Consider the following 17513-nt stretch of genomic DNA (forward strand, 5'->3'; position numbering starts at 1 on the left):
CTGATGGGACCCGCCCACAGGAAGGCAGAGTCCTCAGATCTCCAGCTCGTGCCTTCTGCCTTCATGTCTGTTTTTATCCAGCAGACATCACACATGACTTTGACCATAAATGGTGAATCTGTCACGATTTTATGCATAAACATCGACCTGGACCTGTGAAATATATATTTTGTGCTTAATGAGAGGGAGTTTTTAAATGTCAAGTCGCAGTTTAATTTACACAACTCAATTTGAATTGTTCCACATGGAACAATTTGAAATATACAATTCTTTATCGTTTAAGAAATTCTACTCATTCTGTCATTTTGATTTACATAAAACAAAAATACCATGGCTGCTTAAAATTCTCGATTGTGATTGCCTGGGAGGTGTCCATTACTTTCTCGTAACCACACAGTATAAAGTAACTAACACTATAGTAAGTAATCAATGTGCCAATAATAAACTTAAGGTAAGGGCAACAGCCTCTGCTACTACAGTTAATATACATATGACTTACAAAAGTGAAGAAGGCATCACTGTTAATTCAATATGTTCATTGCTTCTTATAAAAAATATAACAGGATTATCTTTAAATTGTATCCATATGTTGCAATATTTGTATGTTGTAACCTAGGGGTGACCCGTAAGCATCCTTCACCATGTGCCAATGGATCCTGTAGGTATTATGATGATAATCTTAAATCTCTTTGTTTAGAAAATGGGAAAATTAGCAAATTATATTTTAAAAAGTTTTAAATTTCCCCACCTAGGTCTCAGGTCACTGAGGCAAATCTGATATTTAAAGTATCATTTTTGAGAAATAGTCTGTAAATCCAAAAAATTTATGTATTTGCGGATGTCATTATGGAGACTATGGCTGGCAATACTTTAGGAATGGACATAATACACAACTTCTCGCTAATGGTTGGATCATCTTCCTAAGCCATTCAGGGACAGCAGAGTCACCCGCTATCTGCTTTCATGACCTGACAACTCAAACAACAATGGTAACCAGTACTTCACGTCTCCCTCTTGAATTACACTTCTCCTCTTAGTTGCGAAAGCTCTTTTTTCCAACTTCCTCTTTTTTTTCTAGGTGGATCTTGTTTTTGTAGTACTTAATCATAAGCTTATCAAAATATATTACAGGTCCAGATACTGTGTCTCAAATGGTTTGCTAACACTCTTTTGTAACTCAATTGCTATCATTTTCTTAGTTAGATGTACCTGACTTCTCAGATACATTTTCATAAGGATTGGGATTTTCAGACCATCTATCATCTAAATTTCATTGAGGTTAAAATACCTTAAAACTGTGGCCGGTTAGCTCAGTTGGTAGAGCAGGCGCACATATATAGAGGTTTACTCCTTTGACTCTCAGGGGGAATGAGAGGTTCGACTCTCATTCCCCCTCTCTCTCTCCCCTTTCATGTCTTCATCTATCCTGTGAAAATAAAGGCCTAAAATGCCCAAAAAAAATCTTAAAAAGAAAAGCAATAACCCATAGCTTTAAAGTCAGTCTTCAAAAAGACTGTCAAAATACATTGAACTTCTTGATGTCTTAACGTAAAGTGGCAATCCTTAAAGGACAATTCCAGCGTAAAACGAACCTAGGGGTTAATAACAGATGTGTACCCACTCGATCGCTCTCTGGGACATGTTTTCATGCTTATCGAATGTGTTTGTAGCTAAAAACAAGCTAGCGCGGACCGCTGATTAGCTTACAACGCTAGTATTCGGGGCACAGGGAAAGTAAAAACAAATTGCTATTTATACCACTAAAAAGGCTCAAAATATCACCAAACTTCAACGGTAGCATAATGAGGGTCCCTAAATGTTAACCGAAGCATTAAGAACATTGTAATTGTACAGTTTATTAAAAAGATAGATTATAAAGACAGTCGTGTTCTCGTATGAAGGCGGCCGCCGTCTTGGGAGCTACTGTCTTTCAGTCATAGAAATGAAAGCAATAAATAAAATCCATTTTATTTTGATGATTTCGGTTGATTTAGAATTTCCATGAGTGAAAACATGGAATTGTGCTGAGTTTAGCATTCTGGAGCATAGAAATACAATGCATCTCATTCTCTTTCTGTGATCTGGGGTCTTGTTGTTGACATGAGCTTCAATTTTTCAGAATTGTGTGAATAGTTCCTTTTTGTGTTTACTCAGATGTCACGCCAGACATCCAGTTAGCTAGTGACTTAACACACATTTATTTAAATGAAAATCTTCCAGATTACAGCTTTAAATCAAATATTCTTTTTAGTAGCTTTTTTAACATTTGCAGTATCATTGTTGATCCAACGGATGTTGAATTTGGAGGGGATGCACTTTAGAATTCCCAGTGATGCTTTTCATTTCATCACCTGTTATTCTTGGCTTAAATAGTTCAGGTGGAAATAGATTACTCACTCTGATGCAACCAACAAACTTCATCTGTATCTATTTTCTAGAATATATGTGACGTTCCTTTGACGTGATCTGTATGTGTTTACTGTAAGACCCACTTTATCAGTTTGTAAATGTTTGTTAGAAAAAATGGCTTTCCTATTTATACTAACAAAATAAGGTCTGGTCTTTTTTTTCAGTAAGGACAAGACGTCTTTGTGAAAGTCAAATTGAACTCATAATGAAAGACCTTTGTTATATTAATTAGGTTTGTTTTGTCATGTAAACCTAGCCTGAGGAAAGGCCTTACATTCTGTCCTTAATTACATAGTATGACACAAGAGTTTATTTTCCACTACCTCCATCTGTTTCAATATAACCTTTTCATGTTCCAGTTGAACATTCTGTTGCTATAGCCACTGCACAATTTTACAGCAGTTTAACTGATATTGTTACAGCCACCATTTTGGCAGCAGTTTTGTGATTGTTGATGTGTGACTTGTTAATGAAGTTTTCCTGCAAACTACTAACCAAGCTAGCCATTACACTAGCTGTCTGAGGTCTAGTGTTAGCTAATACAAAATTACAAGTAACTAAGTCCCTCCCCTTCTGGTGTCCCCCATTGGACCTTATTATGGAAAAAATATGTACGGTAGTCAACAGTGAGAGACACATATTTTTTGGTCCCGTTTGAATTGTGCCATGAATTACACATATGATGTTTATGAATTTAAAAGATAGTGTGATAGTATAGATAGTATGTGACAAGTCAATAAAGTCACAGTTTGTATTGGTTTGTTGTTTTAGCATTTAGTTTTGTGTGAAACTGCTCAGTGAACTATAGGCCTACATCTCTCGTCTCGCACAATATATGTCACCAACACACCAACACCAATGCCAACACCAACAAGCACCTTTCACTTTATTTTTCAAGAACAAGGAAAAAGTATTAAAAGAAGTGAAAATCACTAGAAGTCTGGCCATGGGAAGCGAAACAAGGAGCAAGACCCCTTGCCTGTGTGAGTACATCTCTATACAAAACACACAGGCATCGTTGCTTCAGGGAGAGATAAAGTTATGATGTCACCTATGTGACTTTTGGGTGTGTAGTCTTTCTAATTGCAATTTTCACACAGTCTTACACAACAGCTTTACGACAAACTGCGATTTTCTTGACTTGCAAAATGATCTTTTAAATTGACATTTTAACATAGGTTTAATTCATGGTACAATTCTAACGGGATCAAAAAATGATTTGTCTTTCGCCACTGAAGGTCCACCAGAAGGGGAGGGACTTATACTCTTTATAGCTTATTTGCTTTTCTGCCGAGAGCTAAAGATATATTAGAAGATCAATACTACTGTCATATTTGTCTATTAAACATAGGCCTACAGCCAGGAGCTATTTAGCCAAGCATGAAAAATACTGTGATACAGTGAGTGTTTATGTCACTATGCCTATAGTTTGTATATATCCTACTGTCCTGTTAGATAGAAAACTCTCTGAGTTGTTTTCTGCTCAAACTTCACCAAGACAGATTCTTGTATATTCATTACGTGGCACTTGATACCTTGAGTCCATGGAATTGTGAAAACATTCACCCACACATTAAGACAGTAAACAAACGTGTTTAAAACAGTGGTTTGTCTAGTTTCTGAAATGCCTTAAATTGCCAATCATTGCATAATGTAAGTAATGGTAAGTCAACTTTTTAAATCATAAATCATTTAACACAGTGCAAGTGTGCAGTAAATGCTTAATTGTGTTTAATGAATTTTATATTATGTGGTAAAGGAATAGAAAATAACTATAACAGACAAGACTCCTGGCGGACTTTTCATTTTTAAATTTGTGTGTGTGTGTGTGTGTGTGTGTTTGTGTTTGTGTTTGTGTTTGTGTTTGTGTGTGATTTTCCTCTTCAAGAAGTGGGAGTGCGCTCTAATCTAACACAGATGAAACTAACAGGACAGACGCCAAAATAACTAGCCTACCACCACCCATTACATCCTAGAGTACCATGTTCTCAGCTATTTAATGAGGACTTAAAAGACAGTAAAAACTATGAACATGAATTATCCAATGCATATAAAATCCCTGTTGGTACTAAGAAAAGATGGAGCTATTCTTGAGGCTAAAGTGACTGATTTCCTGAGGAAGGGATGGGTTGAATAAAGAGGATTGTGTTGTAACAAATGACTCCTGGTGCCAGGTGGTGAACCACACAGATCGAGTGTCACCCATAACCCATCACAGACTGCCAAGTGCGTTAGTTGTAATGTACCTGCAAACTTACCAAAGCCAGTAAAAAAGCTATGGTAGTTTGAAAACATGACAACACAGTACATGATAAAATACAATATTTTTGCAGATACTTTACTGTATGGTGTATAGGCTATACATCTAGTGCATTATGAGCTTCTGTTTATAAAATACCTTTGTTTTAATTTTTTTGTGCATATTGTTGTATATAGTAGATGATCATCATAATGTAGTATTCTAGTTTTATGAGTTTTTACTGCCCCTATCCATATGCTTCTGTTTTTTGTGTGTTTCATCTGTTTTTCATCACAATATGTAGCCCTATCAACATTAAGCTTCTCACAAATGCACAAATATTGATATTTAAATAAATTAATCTAAATATGATAGCACTGTTTTTATATTTTGTAGAACAGAATATCTAGAAAAAAAAGGTCTGAGTTACATTATATAAACACTGACTGTTAACTGATTTCCAAAATTATGAATTACATAGGTCTATTTTTGTGAAGGTTTTATTTATCTGTATTTTTTTATAGGCTTCCTGATAAAATACTTCAAAAAAGATCTTTTCAAGGTTATTGTATGATTCGCCCTGTGAACCTCCTGTGGCACTCATAGGTGGCACTTGGTACTGTCCCGTCCGCATCGGCACCGCCCAGCAGGCTGCATCATCATCCGGGCCGCCAGCCACACTTCCCCGCTAAGTCCCGCCCCTTCACGCACCGGCAGAACCGGAGAGCTCCGATAAAAACTGAGAACAAAGGGGTAACAAGCTCATTTCGAGTGACAAATCCCGAGGACGCTCACACTACTGCAGAGACACGGAGAAGTTACCGATTCAGAAGACTTTTAATTTGGTAAGAGATTGTTTTTCGTATTTATTTTCCTCAGATTCTACAGATCTGTACAGAGTGTGCATCAGGGTGTTTTCTGCTAAAAGTTCTTATTGTGTTTCATTCTGAATCGTGCCATTATAACTTCATTGGATGATGATACTGTCTGCAACATTTTATTTCATTTGATGTGTCAAGAATAAATAGATGACATCTTTTGCATTTTATGAAAATCAATTAAGATATTTTAACCAGTACTCTTTAATTGATTAGACCAATTATGGCTAAGTCATATTCAATATTAAGTATATATAAAGTCTTAAAGAACAATCTCATAAGATTAGATAATCCTATACTAGACAGTTATCTTGATAAACAGTTATCCCATCTTATTTAATGCTAATTAGCAAAAAAAACAATTAATTAATTTCAGAAATAAAGTAGGGAATAAATGATGTAGTGACATAGTTATTGTAGTGTATTCATTTGGTCCATAGTCTGTGTGGGGGAGGTGAAACTGTGTCTTTTGATTACCTTGTGCTTGCTCATTCATTTGGCATCCCAAAACTTTCTCACTCTGACTTCAGCAGCTCTTTTTTTTTACCTCTCTCATCCACATCCACCTGTTTGTTCTGGTGAGAATCCCGTATGATTTATTTCACCGTGTCACACACTCACTCTTCACCCCCAAACACTTCTCAGGAAGTAAATTAGTAATTTGTGTTGTCAAGGTTGTTTCAAATTCTTTTCAAAATGTTACAAATGTTACAAGAACGCGGTGATTTTGTGCACCGCTGCTGTACTTGGTGTGTGTTTTATTATTGAGGAACATCTCTGCTATCATACTGTGATTCATCTCAGTATGTGTGTGTGTATCTGTACCACTCTGAGACAAAATCTGCACAGGATTCTGGATCACTGACAAGCAGGCTTTTATCAGGCTGATGAGTTGGATTTGCGTCTGCAGCTGGCTCCTTCGGAATTCTCCTCTCTGGCATCTGTCAGCACTGATACTCTCCATCACACTGATACTCTGTACTGTTGCATGTTGAGATAAAGTAGTTTGTATCCATTTTCTGCCTTCCCGGCAGAGTGGTCAGCTGCGTTTGTGCCTCACACCGATGTTTGTGACTCACAGCGTCAGCCTGTTCTTAAAGCTGTAAGTTTAGAGTCGGTCAGACAGAGGATAATGCTGGATCAGACTGTGGGAACAATGGGCCAGAAGATGAGGCTAAAACCAATTCTGAGCTGAACTAAGCCAGAGTTTCACTTTTATCTGGACAAAAACTCTCTTACATATCTCAAATTGTATCTTCATCTAATGGCCTCGATACTGGTTATAAATCCCATCAATGCTTCTGTGTTTCTTTCTCCATGTGTCTTTGTGCAGTCCTAGAAGCTGGGATGACTCAGGAGTACTCACCATTTTTCTGCTAAACTCTGGGATTCAATTTCATTTGCTTCCTCTTTCTCTTTTTTACCCTTCTCCCCTTTCTCTCCCCTTTCTCCATTATTTCATCTCCTTCCATGTAGCTGTCTCATGCTCTATAATCTCCTTAGCGTATACTAATTTCTAATGTCAACACCTGCTCTTTCTACCTGCCTTTTTTGGCTTTATGAGTCAGTATTTTCTCTCTGATAGGAAGTTCAAGGCTTCATATTGTGCACAGAGGCAAGCTGAAAGGCAACAATACAGCCCTCTGTTCTTGGGCACTTTACAGAGACGGATCACAGCTGGTATATTAAAGCTTGCCCAAAAACCCCAATAAAGAATGCAGAACTCCTGCTAAGTAGCTTACCAACATGACATCACATGCCATAACACATTATCAGCAAACCTACACAGGTGCAAACCTCTTAAATGAGGGAACAACGCCTAACTTGAAGCTATTGTACCCGTTGAATGCAGGTTATAGGGATCCCAGCAGGTCAAACCAGTTCAAAAACATGTTTTGAGGTTCAGATTTGCTGCCACTGCTATGACAAGAGAATGGAATAGTTTTTTACAATCCCACAATGTTGAGCTTTCTAAGAAATATTGTGAAGAAACTAACTTCAGTGCCAAAGAAAGCAAGATTGTAAAAGTGCCACAATGTTCACTGTAAATGTGTTTCAGTCCACCCACTCTGAAAACTTTAAGTATGAGTTCTGACATTTGCATTGAAGAGAGATAGAAAAGTAACCTAAAAAATGCTTAAAAGTGCACAGTGAACCATAATTTGAACCTTCCAGGCAGATGCAACTATGTTCCCTGCACACGTCTAACCATTCTCACCGGTTTAGACTTTTCAGCCTGGTTCCTGGAAGAATGTCTCACTTCCGACCTTTACAACCTCAGTACACAATCATTGCACATTCTCGCTAACAGTCTTTAGCACTGAAGTAATTGCACACCAAAAGGGAATGAATAACATTTACTTTCAGCTTTGAACATTCGTTCTGTGAGTGTGTTTGTGTGTGTCTGTCTTATCATCTGTTGTGTGTGTTTGCTCTACTGAAGTGGTGCATCCTAAAGCTGCTGCTATAAAGCTGCTGCTGACTCACAGTCTAGCTGCTGCTACTCCAAAGATGTTTCCATTTCTTTCATTTATATTTGACCTACTAGGGGAACCACACTCTCCTCAGGCTGCATATTTGGTTGTACATGTTTCAACTATTAACTGATTGGCAGACAAATAGCAGACAAATGCCCTAACCACGTCAGTGTCATTTTCTAAAAGAGGCTTGCTTACTAACCGATAGCTGTACCTCGCTATCAATCAACATATCAATAGTGCTAGTCCTTTATGAGCAAAATGAGCTATCATTATTGGTTGTAGCTCCTCCTGACCTGTTGTTGAAGTCAAAATCAAAGTTTGGTTTTGTCCCATTTTCCTTAATGTGAGAAGAGGCTGTAAAGTGTTTAAAGAATAGTTACTGATGCTATTTATTGGCTATTGATGATGTATGCAGTCAGAAAGGTAAGTGACATACGTTTGTAGTTTGACTTAAGTAAAACCTTTAGTATTATTTATAACAAAATGCATTTTGTAACTCCACGCAAACTCAAATTCACATCAAATAGTTTTTTTATTTCTCAAATAGCCCTAGTTATCCTGCAAAAGAACATGTGCAATACATTTATTGCTGATTCATGTAACCCCAACTAACAAAATACACAGTTTTTGGCCAGTAATTTTAAGAGTTGATCACCTCTAGGGAGTTAGTTCCACTCACTCTAAATTACATAGCATTTGTATTCCGTAAATGAGACTTATTCATGTACACATAATGTTCCATTGTGTGTTTATGTCTGTTCATATGCATTAAATGTTGTAAGACAGACCACAAAAACACTTAAAACTCAGGCCAATTGCATTGTGGGATTGTCAAAGGAGCATTGCTGATGCCACACAAACAGGGCCTCTGCATGTCAGATACCACAGACTTTTAAAAAGGGTGGGGTATACATATTTTCATATCTGTTTTTGTGCGTGCATGTGTTGATATGTACGCACGTTTCCTAAATTCATGGGGCCCGCGCTGGCAGTTTTTTAGCAGGAAACATATGTTTATAGCTGACATGGCTGAAGAGAGGGACGACTGAACGTAACTGAACAGCTGCACAAAGGAAACAAAAAGGGAACTAGTGTGTTGTTGTCACCCTGCCAGTGAGGCTCAGTTGGGGGGTAAAAGTGCAGGGCAACGGGTTTTATTTGTGTGAGGCAAGGATAGCTTTCAAGGGACCTGTCCTCCTAACGGTGAGTGTGTGAATGCATGTCTGTGGTTTAAAATTCAAATCCTGAGAGGGAGTCTTTGTTCCAAAGAACAATGAGCAGAATAAACAGTAAATCTTTGTGTGTAGCGGTGTTGATTAACTCCACGTTCCTGAGCACTTTGTGTGAGATAGTGTGTGTGTGTGGTTGCCAACGTAGCTGTTTTACCTCACTGATATATTTTCTTTTAGCCAAGTCAACCACAGAAGGTGAGTCAGTGGAAAACCAGCCAAAGGAGAAGAGAATATAAAACATGCAGGCATGTATGCACATGGTTGCTGCTGTATGTCTGGATCTTTGCATGTAAGTGTCTGTCAAAGAAGTATCTTCCAGTTATTTTTAAAGCAACTTTTTATATGAAGGTCATTTATACTTTTCAGTCCTCATTGTGTGCCACTTTCTTTTTCTTCTCTTTCCCATTTTCCTCTCTACTCTGTCTTCCACCCACCCCCTCCTTCTTTAGTGACTCATGTTTACTCACACTTGACTTTGGAGGAACAGGCACTCTTCTCCATACAGTACCTCTTTTCCGCATAATGTGACTCCTTTAAAACCGAAAGGAGGAACTCTGTTAGGAAGTCTGCTATCGGGCATCTTTTTTTTAATCCTCTTTTCTAAAAGTATTAAAGGGAAATATGTTTATAATATTAGTAACTTTTTCTTGCTCCAGGCTTTCCCTTCAGTTTCCCCCTCTTTCCCTTTAAAGTCTTGAGTCACTTTATCCTCCTACAGCTGCTGCTCTTAGTTAGTTAGAGAAAGAATGCTGTCAGTATGGTGCAGAAACGTTCTGCTGTGCATGCTGTGTCCAGATTGTGTTGTTTGATGTGGGGGTCAGCATCTCATTTTTAGCATAAAGCGGAGATAATCTGCTTCCTGTTTATTTCCAGTGAGGAAGTTATAGATACATTATGATAAAAGGGAAATTAAGCAGGACAACAAAGAAATCTAGTATAGTACAAATTTGTTGAACTTTGTTAAAACGTCCTAAGTCAAGAAGTCAACACAATTGTAAGAAACTAGAAATTACCACCAGTTTCCTACAAGCACCCCACCTTTCCCACCTTTTCCTCTCCAGTGATCTCCCTCAATAGCAGGCGTAGGGATAGAGGAAGGAAGCTGAACAGAGAACCAGCATAGTTGGGAGAAGGTGACCAATGTTGATTGTTTTCCTGCAATTGTTGGCTCAGTATTAATGACAGATTCATGACAAAAGGATTTAGATGGATAGACATTGTATTCTACAGTATCTATTATTATTATTATTATTATTATCATAGACAATAATAAAATCCATGCTCTCCACAGGTATACAGCAGCTTACATATGTCCATCTTGACTGTAAATTGTTTTAAAATATGTAACATATTTTCTCCTTCCAGCAAATTGAAGACCACTTGAGAAGCAATGACCAGAACACTTGGACTGTTAATGCTCCTGTCTGCTCTCTGCTATAGCCTAGCGGACAACGTAAGTCATACATCCTTATCATGAGAGGACCATACAAGTGGTTTTTGCATGTTTCAGGCCATTAACTACAAAGCCTGCATACTTAAGAGCTTATCCATATACATTTTAATGTTTGTTGTCTAAAATCCATCTGAGCAAACATTTAATCTGTTTGATATTTGTTGAGTTTGAAACTCCCTGTTCTGCAGCCAACTCTCAAATCTTGGGTATTGGAGCACTACTGTATGTACCAACAAGTGTTGTTTGACAACTCATAGGCAGCTTGTGAAGCAAGTTTCAATCTCTGCAAGTTAATTTTCACAGAACACTGAAAAAAATAAAAGCACTTGCTGCCTAGGTTGGAAACTAATGCCATGCAACCAGTTCCCATTTACTGCCGCTGTGTATTTATTGTCTACTTTCTATTGCAGGTGGAGCTGCTCCGCACTAAGAGAGGGACTCGTTTTTACAGAGGTGAGCCTGACAGGCAGCCAGCCAGACGGACACTTTTGATTATTCATATCGAGAAGTCTTCACCTTCCTTTGACACCTCCTGTGAGCCCCATCACACTTCTGTTTGTCTTTCCTATTAACACCATCACCACCATCACCATTATCAGATTCTTCTAATTCACTGTTTTGTCATTCACGTGTTTCTGTTCCTTTTTATATTTGTAACCACTTTTACATGTGACAATGATTACGTTTTCTGTGTATCTTCCTGTTTGGCTGTATTCATATTGTTTGTGTTTGTGTGTGTTTTCTTAGTACATTGTGTGGATAGTGAGACGTCAGCAGTGCATAGTTCTGGGGACACTTGGCTTCGATGGAAGGGACAGCGTGTGGAGTATTGCCGTTGTGCATTAGGAGGACGAGAGCTTTGTCATATTATCCCCGTCATCAGTGAGTGTGACATGGACGCAGACACACACAAACGTGGATTGGCTGACTTTCTTGTCTCTTTCCAATCAGACTTTTTTGTTTGCAATGAGCAGAATATAATCTTCTGTTTTGCTCATATGTCTGTCAGTCTGCTTGCCCGCCCTTACTGACCTCTCTGTCTTTCATAATAGCTTTACTTTACCTCTAACTTGCTGTTACAACCTCAGATGATTATTTTTTGTTGTTTTGCCTGGCTTATGTGTCCAAATCCCTGTTATGTCAGTGCATCCAAACGAAGAGCTGTTGGGTTTCTGTGTTTTTGAGTGGGTGTAGTTTAGTCTGAGATTGTTTGAAATACTCTTGCCAGGCAAGCCCTCGTGCTCACTTTCACCCTCATTGAGAAATTCTGTGAAGCATGATTGCCCCTTTTTCAAACAAATTACAACCACATTTTCACTGAGCTCATACCGCTAGGAGCGAGTGGGATGCTGTTATTCTGAACGCTAGCCTTTAGGAAATGTTGCAATAATAAATGAAAAAAACGGACTGGTGATGGCATAAAACTAGTTCTGCTCTAGAAAGAAACCCTTGGCGTGTCACTATATTTTAAAAGTGAAGCTACGAAGATGTTTGAGAGTCACAGACCTTTGCATACTTCTCAATGTGTCTATGTAAAATGTGACACACAAGGTCAAATCCACAAATTTAATTCTCTGTATACGCAAGTGGTCATGGCCAGTTAATCATATGCTGATTTATAAAATCGTTTTTGTTCTAAAGAACTGGATGACATATGACTGACTAACCGGTTCTCTGTCTGTCCCTTCCAGACTGCTACGTGTCTCAGTGCTACAACGGAGGAACCTGTAAAGAGGCCGTGTACACTTCAGACTACATTTGCCAGTGTCCTCCAGGCTTCAGTGGGACTCAGTGTGAGATCAGTAAGTACTCAACAAACTGTACTGCACAATTAATCTGCTTTAATTCGGTTAATCAATGACATTTTTTTCTGTGAAATGTCTATGGCAGTCTCCAGTGTGATGTCTTATTTTGTCAAATCTAAAACCCAAAATATAAAGCAGCAAATCATCACAATGGATGAAAGTACTTTAATATCTCATGTAGTCTTCTGTGCTGAAACAGGGTACACCCCAGATCTTTCACTATGTCAAGTATGTAATTTTCATATTGTTTTTACTTCAAAGCAACAATAAACCCAGCCATAACCATCACAGGATGGCCGGTGACACAACACTGATTAAAACATTCTACGTACATGTTAATGACTCTAGATAAGGTCACAGTCTGACCGTGTGACTCATACAGTAGGTGTAATGGGCCTGTGGTTTGGAGAGAAGAATCATAAACCATGGAAAGACATTCTGGGATATGAATGTTTTTGTTTCTGCGGGTGACTGTTTAAGGTTTTAGGGACACCCCACCCTCTCATTTGGATAGTTTGGCAAACCCCAGTGGTCACAGCCAAGTGATTTCAGTGAACGAGTAATGAGTTACAATGGCCAGACTCCATAAATCTGAATGCTTTTACGATCATCATAGTTTATGTTTGGTTATTGTTTTAAACCACTAATTGGAAAAATGCTATATAAAAGCCATGTTTGTTGTGAGTTTAATGTCTTATATAAGAAATAACAATGTTTTCATAATGTTTCTAAATATTTTGAAAGATGCAATAAACTTGCTTTATTGTGTCAGAATAAATGAATTAAGTCAGTTATTAGAGTGATATCAGTCTTATATATACATTTGTGACATAATATCCATTTTGTCTCTTTCTCCAATAGACACCAATGAGAAGTGCGTTGTGGGGCAGGGTGAAGGGTACCGCGGCACATGGAGCATCAGCCATTCAGGAGCAGAGTGCATCAACTGGAACTCTACGTCTCTGAGAGGAAGAAGGTTCACAGCTACAAAAAGGGACGCCGGCAGTCTTGGACTGGGCAATCACAACTTCTGCAGGTATATGTGACAAGTGTAATCTGTTTAGTCCCGGAGAATCTGTAGGAATTAACTGCAAATATTCATTGTGTCCATGCAAATCAAGTCTCATTGTCCAAAACGTACTAGTCAAATTTGAATTAGTACATGTTTTTTCATCCTTTATGTGAGCCAACATGTTTACTCATTGTCCTTGCCTTTAATTTCCCCCCTCAGGAACCCCGACCAGGACAGCACTCCTTGGTGCTACATCTATAAGGGCACTCAGATCGTCTGGGAGTTCTGTTCTATGCCCAAATGTCCAGCAGGTACACCAAAAGCTAATACGCTGAAATACTAATAATCAAATTATTAATTTCTTTGACACGCCGTTCCTCTGTGTGTTTTGGAGCAGATAAGTACCAAAATTGTGTGCTTGGCTCCGGACAGTCATACAGAGGCACAGCATCTGTCACTAAGAGTGGCTCTCGTTGTCTTCCGTGGGACTCTCCTGTTGTCAAGCGCAAGCTCAACAATGCTTGGAGATCTAATGCATTGGAGCAGGGGCTGGGCAGCCACAGCTTCTGCAGGTAGACATGCCAGCACCATTATTCATTGTTAGATGTTCTCCTTGCATGCAAAAAAGATGAGAATAACTCATTGCATTTCTTTTTCCTTTATCTAATAGGAATCCAGACGGTGATGAAGGTCCATGGTGTCACACCTACAAGAACATGCAGCTGACCTGGGAGCTGTGTGACATACCTAAATGCTGTGAGTTCCAATTTTTCCATTGTTTCATTTTGCAGCAATGTTAAAACACAGAAAGGAAATTATCAACACTGATGCTAGAAGTTCATAAAGTTTCTTGCAATCAGACTTGCATAACCATACTTTATTTTTTAGCGAGACGTCCATCTATCATCAGCACTCTCGACCCACGTGCCCCCACCACTAACAACAATAATAGAGGTAGGACATCTTCCCATCCAATGAAAATCACCCAGAGTCCATTTCCTCTGATGTGTTCAGTGTGTGGTCCATAGTTTTTACGGTTATTTAACCACCATCCTGCAACCTGTCCTCTGTGTAGCAACATGTGGCCAGCGCTTAGACAACACCCTGAATCGCCCGGCGTTCCGCATGTTTGGGGGCAGAGAGAGCGACATCACGGAGCAGCCGTGGCAGGCAGCCATTAATGTTTACCAGGCCCGCCACAGAAAACATTTCCACCGATGTGGTGGAGTCCTCATTGACTCGTGTTGGGTCCTGTCTGCTGCACACTGCTTCGAGGACAAGTAGGGATGACTCACATCCTTCACACACATATAAAATACATAATTTGTATTATTCCATGCGACGCAACATACAAACATATTCTTTCTTCTTTAATCTTTTTTCAGTGATAAAGCAGAAAAATTGGAAGTGATTTTGGGAAGAACGTTTCGGAAGCAGAATTCCACCAGCGAGCAGATTTTCAAGGTTGAGAAGTACTGGATCCATGAGAAATTTGACAACGAAACATTTGACAATGACATCGGTGAGTGAACATTTCAAGAGACAGTAATCATAAATTTCTTATTCATTTTTAAATTTTTTGCATATGAAATTCTATATATCACTGTTGCTACTGGAAACTTTCTATTATAAAATGTCAAATTTTCATAAACTAATTTTCAAGTTTTGGCATGCTATAAAGTGAATGAAGACAATTGCCTGAGACACTTTAGTTACCATGTTTTTCCCCAGCAGTGATGATATGGAACCTTAGGTTGGCAGCAAATGCTTGTTACAACTTTAAATCATCCCTCTGTGTTCATCTATCTCACATTTTCCCAGTGCATTACCCTGACTTTTCCTCTGGTCACTTTCCACATGCAGCTCTCTTGAAGCTGAAGACGGACATTGGCATCTGTGCTGTAAACTCTCCGGAGGTTCTTCCTGCGTGTCTGCCTGAACGTGGGCTGGTTCTGCCCGACTGGACTGAGTGTGAGATCTCAGGCTATGGAAAAGACTCGGAATGTAAGCAAACATCCCTCTTTTGCATTGTTACTATTGTGGCAAATGTATCTCTGTTTTGACTAACCAGCAGAGGGCAGTGTAAGCCTTTTCACAAATCTTTAACTGATTTGTTTTTGGATAGGAGATGCTGAAAGTACTAATGTAATGTAAAACTTCACTCCACAGTTTCTGCAGAGTACTCCGAGCGTGTTAAGAGAGGTTACGTTCGCCTGTGGCCCAAAGAGCGCTGTGTCCCAGATGTGCTGTCTGGGCGCACAGTTACCTCCAACATGCTGTGTGCAGGTGACACCCGAGGCCTGGATGATGCCTGCAAGGTGAGAATTTTTACATGTAAACTCCTCATTAAGTCAATGCTTTTTACTCTTTCTAATTTTTCCTTTCTCTTTCTTCATTTTGCTTCTTGACCTTCACCAACAGGGAGACTCTGGTGGCCCGCTCGTCTGTCGGAACAATAACAAGATGACTCTGATGGGTGTGATCAGCTGGGGTGATGGGTGCGGGCAGAAGGATAAGCCTGGGGTCTACACCCGTGTCACCCATTACATCAACTGGATCAACGGCAAAATTAAGGCAAACCCCGTCTAAAGTAAGAGAGACTGCAAAGAAGATGTTGATGGATGACCATACCTATAAACACAGTGGGTAAAACAGCAAACGCAGATATGTTTATCATTGAGAAGATAGACAGAGGGATCCACAGGACTCTTATTCTGTTGTTAATCTGTTGATGTAAATCCAAAATGATGGAGGTTTTAAACCAGCAGGACCACTCCTACAGAGGTGCATAAGAAGGACCTCAATCGTGAGTTTTCATGCTAAATGTAGCTCAGAGCTCTAAAGTTAGCCTTACCATGTTGAATGTGACAGTATATATGGACAGAAACACAGGACAAACCCTTTTTTCTCCTTCTGGGCCATTTTGATCTGGATAATCCTTTTTATCTCTTCACGCATACAACATTTTCTAAATATTGCATCCACCAAACTGGAGGTTCAATCAGTGAACCTACAGTAACAGGAAGAATGGGAAATATCAGTATTTTTCTCTGCTCTTTCTGGTTGGCTTTATGCTGGTTTATACAAAGAAGTGACAGTGGTACACCTAAGGTCAGTAGCGCTTTTAATCCAAAAGAACACTCAACACAAGCATTTACTTTGCATAGCGCAGTATGTCACATAGGAATGTAGGCCTTTTTTTTAAACGTTATGTGCAAAGATTGTGTTACACACTTGTCCTTTCGATGTGAGGTTATGTTGGCTTAATTCGTTGTATTGATGTTCTGCATTTGCTTACTTTGGGACTTTAGGGGTTCCAGACCCCAAACACAAAATGTATCTGCTGGTTCAGATTCTGCTTGTTGTCTGCAGTTTGAACTCTTTTAGCTCCCTGCTGCCTTGTAGATGGGATTAGATTTGGACAAGTGGAAGCTCTGAGATATTCACTCCATTCAACAAACGCTGTTCTGTGTTCTCCCGCTCTGGAAGTCTGTTTTTAAATCAGATATTCCGAGCACTTCTCCACCAGACACCTGGGTTGAGCCCAGTATGTATATAGCATGTATATTGTCTGAATATTGATTTTACTTTAAACTGCTTAATTGCTGCAAAGCCTTAACAAACTCTCAAACAATTGTTTTTTACTAAGTTAATATTTATGTGTATTTTATATTGTATTGGATAAACTACTTTTGTACTGTAGTTTGATAATTTATTGTCTCTGTCAATATAACCACATCTGGAAACATACTCCTTTGTCAATAAATAATATTTGAAATAAATCTTTTTATGCTTCATGCTTTTTGACCATGGAATTTTTTATCATCTTCAATAAATCACCGATAAGTTAGTTACACCATGACAGTTTCACAAAGGTCACTGAGGTAACAATGAAAAGGACTCAGTTTATCAGCCTCTGAATAAAATGGCGTTTCCTCGAGCCACATTTCTGGGTCATGACTAATGAAATTCTGTGAGCATGTTGGAAATTAAATGACAAAGTTT

General features: G+C 38.8%; 1 protein-coding gene across 8 annotated transcripts; it reads left to right on the top strand.

Annotated features, from left to right (window-relative positions):
• Positions 1-5358: 5358 nt before the first annotated feature.
• On the top strand, positions 5359-17294 carry plat (plasminogen activator, tissue). 8 transcript variants are annotated; one of them, XM_078251128.1, is made up of 17 exons: positions 5359-5493; positions 9416-9527; positions 9688-10371; positions 10604-10691; positions 11102-11225; positions 11439-11573; positions 12383-12493; positions 13358-13532; positions 13728-13819; positions 13906-14080; positions 14179-14264; positions 14397-14462; positions 14584-14788; positions 14894-15030; positions 15372-15512; positions 15678-15826; positions 15930-17294. In XM_078251128.1, the coding sequence occupies exons 4-17, from the start codon at positions 10629-10631 to the stop codon at positions 16095-16097; spliced, it is 1827 nt and encodes a 608-aa protein (XP_078107254.1). In that variant the 5' UTR covers positions 5359-5493; positions 9416-9527; positions 9688-10371; positions 10604-10628; the 3' UTR covers positions 16098-17294. The 8 variants fall into 8 exon arrangements, with proteins under 8 accessions (XP_078107254.1, XP_078107258.1, XP_078107255.1 ...); XM_078251127.1 differs by lacking the exon at positions 5359-5493 and adding an exon at positions 5532-9209; XM_078251130.1 differs by lacking the exon at positions 5359-5493 and adding an exon at positions 5532-9209 and having other exon boundaries at positions 9416-9433; positions 10300-10371.
• The last annotated feature ends 219 nt before the right edge of the window (positions 17295-17513 follow it).

This window comes from Sander vitreus, chromosome 5, assembly GCF_031162955.1.
Source record: "Sander vitreus isolate 19-12246 chromosome 5, sanVit1, whole genome shotgun sequence".
Lineage (NCBI taxonomy): Eukaryota > Metazoa > Chordata > Actinopteri > Perciformes > Percidae > Sander > Sander vitreus.

Coding starts and splice junctions, on each gene's coding strand:
- plat (XM_078251128.1), top strand. CDS start 10,629: ATGACCAGAACACTTGGACTGTTAATGCTCCTGTCTGCTCTCTGCTAT. Junction 11,226..11,438: donor ACCTTCCTTTGACACCTCCT/GTGAGCCCCATC, acceptor GTGTTTTCTTAG/TACATTGTGTGGATAGTGAG. Junction 14,081..14,178: donor GGCAGCCACAGCTTCTGCAG/GTAGACATGCCA, acceptor TTTATCTAATAG/GAATCCAGACGGTGATGAAG.